This window comes from Austrofundulus limnaeus, unplaced genomic scaffold (genome assembly GCF_001266775.1).
Source record: "Austrofundulus limnaeus strain Quisiro unplaced genomic scaffold, Austrofundulus_limnaeus-1.0 Scaffold443, whole genome shotgun sequence".
Classification (NCBI taxonomy): domain Eukaryota; kingdom Metazoa; phylum Chordata; class Actinopteri; order Cyprinodontiformes; family Rivulidae; genus Austrofundulus; species Austrofundulus limnaeus.
The window spans coordinates 98,994-101,481 of NW_013952845.1; the positions used below are offsets into that span (position 1 = coordinate 98,994).

General features: G+C 33.5%; 1 protein-coding gene across 1 annotated transcript in view; it reads right to left on the bottom strand.

The window, feature by feature from the left end:
- Positions 1 to 1,207: 1,207 nt before the first annotated feature.
- LOC106529441 (polycystic kidney disease protein 1-like 2) overlaps positions 1,208 to 2,488 on the bottom strand; it is a 40,075-nt gene continuing 38,794 nt past the window's right edge. The window contains exon 35 of the mRNA XM_014024867.1: positions 1,208 to 1,593. Within this exon, the coding sequence (XP_013880321.1) occupies positions 1,399 to 1,593 (195 nt within the window). The 3' untranslated portion in view covers positions 1,208 to 1,398. The remainder of the gene's footprint in view (positions 1,594 to 2,488) is intronic.

The following is a 2,488-nucleotide window of genomic DNA, read 5'->3' on the forward strand; positions in this document are numbered from 1 at the left end:
GAGTGTATTTTATTTATGTACAGTAAAAAAAATCATGTAAAATTGATGAGAATTTACTGTGGAAGCTTTAGTGTTTGAACATGTGCGACTGATTAAATGTATAAACCTTACAAAAACTGGGGATTTTTGTGCAAGGATTTTAAACAAATACTTGGCCCCTTTTTGAATATTGTGGCCCCTTAAACTGAAAAATCCTAGATCCGCCACTGTATTGGACAGCTTTGCAGAAGGAATATCAAAGTATTTTTTGAAGCGCAACAGTTTTGTTTGTTTGACTATTTATTTCTGAAACCATGCTTAGAGGGTTATAGAAAAAAGCATCAAATACTAAAAGAAATAGGTTGTTTGGCGTCAGCACAAAGCAACTGTCGCATCCAATACGTTCAAAGAACAAACAGTTCTTTCACCACCCTAACCTGACGACCATAAATATAATTCCACTTTAAATAAAATATGTTTTCTTGCATCAGTCTAAAATTAAAAAGGCAAATGTATAGTAATGACATGCTTTTATTTTTGTCACAAATTTTACAAGACAAAGGAAAACTGAGCAGCAAGAAAAGACTGATAATAGGCTGAATGCAACAATAAAACAAATGCAAAAATTCATTTATAATTATAACCTAGCTTGTCAAACAAACATTGTTTTTGTATTTCAACTAAAGTAAAGGAAAGTTCAGTGCATTACAATAAAAAAGTGTAAATTATGTGTTTGAAATTATTTCTGACCCATCATATCAAAATGAGGATTAAGTCAAATTTGGTTAAAATGACCTAATTACATTTTCAGATTCCTGCTTTAAAAGCTACATTTTGATACCTGGAACATTTTGATATCGTAAGTAAATCCATATATATGACTTAATTTGTCTTGTTGGTTACAATACAAAAAATATTTGGTCTGAATCCTAATTTTATGTCATTTTAATAGGACATTTTGATGTCCTTATAAAGAGTAAACCTCAAATCATATTTGATTATTGAGATTTCCCAGATAAAGAAACAAAACTTTGCTAGCTCATAGGGAAACTTTTAAAATTTTAAGGTGTTTTTCCACAAAATCAGGATTTTTGTTGATACTGCTAAAAAGAGTGCTTCAAAATTTTGTTTCATGATTATATTTCAGACAGTTCATTGAAATGATACATTGATAAGGCATTTATTCATTATATTTTGACAAAATGCAACTTTTTGTTAACATTTTAGTCAAAACACTGCCTATTTCTCCATATACCAATTTTGAACTTAATCCTCATTTCGATGTGATGGGTCACAGATTAGTGTCTAAAATATCATAAACCCCAATAAAGTCATTCTGACACTAAAAAGGAAAAAAAAGCAGGACTTGGTGACCATGTAGAAACTGAATGAGTAAAAAGAGAAAAACAAAGATGAGCTTCACTTGTCTGATTTGTGATAAATGTTGACATSAGCTGAGGAGCTGTTGAGGGAATCTCTGCTGTTATTGAGAGCCAGGTCACCGCTGCCGCTCACATCRAGCCCCGTCGAGTCTTTTTCACTTTTATATCTGAGACCAAATAAATCGCAGATTTTTGTCAGCAGGAGGTCGACAATTTCTTCCTCTTCTGAGGGCTGGGAGAAAAAAAAAAGAGATTAAATATCACCGTCAGATACACAGGAAATTATGATATAATGACACAACGATGCTCAAATTATCTAAAGAGCTCTTTTTACTATTAACTTCAATTTATTGGATTCCCTTTTAAACAATGTGAGAAATATTAACACTGAAAACTGTGAAGCGATTATCAAAATGTACTTTAAAAAGATATTTTGGATTTTATCTTCAGCTTTTGATACTTTWAAAAAAGGGTCCTGCTGGAAATAAAGTCCTGTTTGAATCCTGTTTTAGAATGACACTCTTTGATTGCAAATAATTCACAAGAACCTTTGACAAAAACTTTTATCTCTGCTCTGAGGAGAAAAAAAGACAGATTGTCTGATTGACTAAATTATTGCTCAACACTGATCATTTGAATTCATGATAAAATGTGGCTGAAAAGCCCTGCTTCCCTGGAGGCGTTCCTGGTGTCACCCCTGAGCAAATGGCTCTGATCCTGCTTATTGTCATTCTGCTTTGCTGCCACAGTGAGGTCTGAAACACAATGTACTCTCAGTGGGAGACAGGTGGTGTTTTTAAAGCAGCAGGAGGTAAACTTCACCACAAAATGCCACAATTATAAAATCATACATCCATGGATCCATACATTCATATATCCACTACGCTTGCTCTGCCTCTTATTTGTAATTGGTTCTTGGATGCAACATTCAATTCCAAGGCATTCACAGAGCAGATAAAAAAGCTGATTTTTCTAATGTGTTTTGAGTTCTCTCCTCTCCTCTCAGAGGGATGCATTCAGAAAATCTCCAGTGAGAAGCATTGCACTGCAGGGTCCAAATCAGCACGTTCACTGCAAAAAATGTCCATCTAACCAAATTTTAAATTCATTTCCGGCCAATATATATA